A 1599-nucleotide genomic window follows, 5' to 3' on the forward strand; every position below is an offset into this window, starting at 1 on the left:
CGGGGGTCCTGGTGGGTTGGTCCTAAGAGCAGTGCCACAGCCTTCAGAAACCCACCCAGCCTCCCCTGGGGGCTGCAAAACCCCACCCGCACACACCAAGCAGCTCTGGGGCAGACGGCCCAGCCACCAAGACAGGTCCTGGGGTGGCGCAGAAGCTGCAGCTGGGAGTCCCTGGGGGCTCGGCCAGGGCTTCCCTCTGGACCCCAGGCTCAACAGGGGTCTTCACGCTGTGCAGGCAGACGGGGATGCGTGTGTCAAGGTCCCCCGTGTGGGGCGAGGCATCTCGGGAGTCACCTGCTGCTCAGTGGGGGTGGAGCCACTGAGTGGACTGGAGTTGGGGGGTATCCCAAGAGCTCTGTGGAGGAGCTGGTCTTGATCACAGGGGCACGGCGGTGCAGGGGGCTCAGGGGAGGGGAGCTCCGTCTCCACTGCCTCGGGAGGGGCTGTTCGGGAAGCCGGATGGAGGAGGACAGGGCCTGGGGGGTGCCCACGGTGACCCAGCCAGGCGGCGAGGAGGAACGGACGTGGGACGCGGTGGGGACCTCGAGGCCGGGCAGGTGGCCCCACACTGTCCTCCGACCACCAGTGTCCCCACGATGCCCTGAGCTGGGTGCCCTGGGCAACGGTGTCCAGCATCAGCCAGGACAGAACTGCAAGCCTGCGTCTGTGAGACTGTGCCTCCCTCTGGGGCCTGGAGCCCCGGAAAGCTCACCCCCTTCCCCTGCTGGCTGACCCCTGAAACCCGGTCCCCGTGTGCAGGCAGCCGCGCCCCGTCTCACAGGAGAAGAAGCAGGGACGCGGCTAGCCTGTGTGCTCCCAGGCCCTCCCACGGGGCTCGCCCTCCGTCACTGCCCAGCGCCCCACCCGGCACGCCCTCACCCTCCTCGCCGCGTGTCACCTCCCCTGTTCCGTCCTCTGAACTGGACCAGAGGTCCTGGGCCTGGCCACCTCACTCCCGTCCCCCCAGGAGGAGCGGGTCAGGAGTCTTGCTCAGCCTTGGAACTCTGCCTGCACCCGTCTCCCGCTGGAGCTGCTGCCTGCGTGATTATCTGCAGCCTCTGGCTCTCGGGTACCCCCAAACTCAGAGATTCCCAAGGGGCTAAGGCAGGAAGGGGTGTGTCCCCCTGCCCTGCAGGGCAGGGTCCCCGAGGGAGGCCCCTCCAGGCCCTTGGCGGTCTGCTCTCTGCCCTCAGCACCCGTCCATCCCTCTGGCTAACTGCTGGGCTGACCAGGACTGTCCCGAGGGGGAGACGGGGACGCACAGCCACGGTAAGCAGGCCTGCCTTGCAGGGCCTCCCCAGGCTGGGGGGCTCCGGCCCAGGGGACCCTGAGTGGTGTGCGTCTGTCCTGCATGTCAGCCTCCCTCCCCCGACCCCTGCCCAGGCCCCATGAAGATTCGAGGGCCTGGGGTTTGTCCCGTGTTTTCAAGGCATAAAGACGGGCCAGTGCATAGTGTTCAATGGGACCCACAGGACCTGCGAGATCCGGGGCTGGTGTCCAGTGGAGAGCGGTGCTGTGCCCGTGTAAGCCCCCCAGGCCCTGTGCCCACCCCCCGACCACCCCCAACCACGGAGCCTGCCTCCCACATCCCCCCTCCAC

General features: G+C 68.2%; 1 protein-coding gene across 1 annotated transcript in view; it reads left to right on the top strand.

The window, feature by feature from the left end:
* The window catches only part of P2RX6 (purinergic receptor P2X, ligand-gated ion channel, 6), a 10784-nt gene that overhangs the window by 4960 nt on the left and 4225 nt on the right, over window positions 1-1599 (top strand). The window contains exons 4-6 of the mRNA XM_010834769.1: window positions 1194-1269; window positions 1430-1526; window positions 1575-1577. Of these exons, the coding sequence (XP_010833071.1) occupies window positions 1194-1269; window positions 1430-1526; window positions 1575-1577 (176 nt within the window). The remainder of the gene's footprint in view (window positions 1-1193; window positions 1270-1429; window positions 1527-1574; window positions 1578-1599) is intronic.

The sequence above is a fragment of the Bison bison genome, unplaced genomic scaffold (assembly GCF_000754665.1).
Source record: "Bison bison bison isolate TAMUID 2011002044 unplaced genomic scaffold, Bison_UMD1.0 scf7180017845453, whole genome shotgun sequence".
NCBI classification, from domain to species: domain Eukaryota; kingdom Metazoa; phylum Chordata; class Mammalia; order Artiodactyla; family Bovidae; genus Bison; species Bison bison.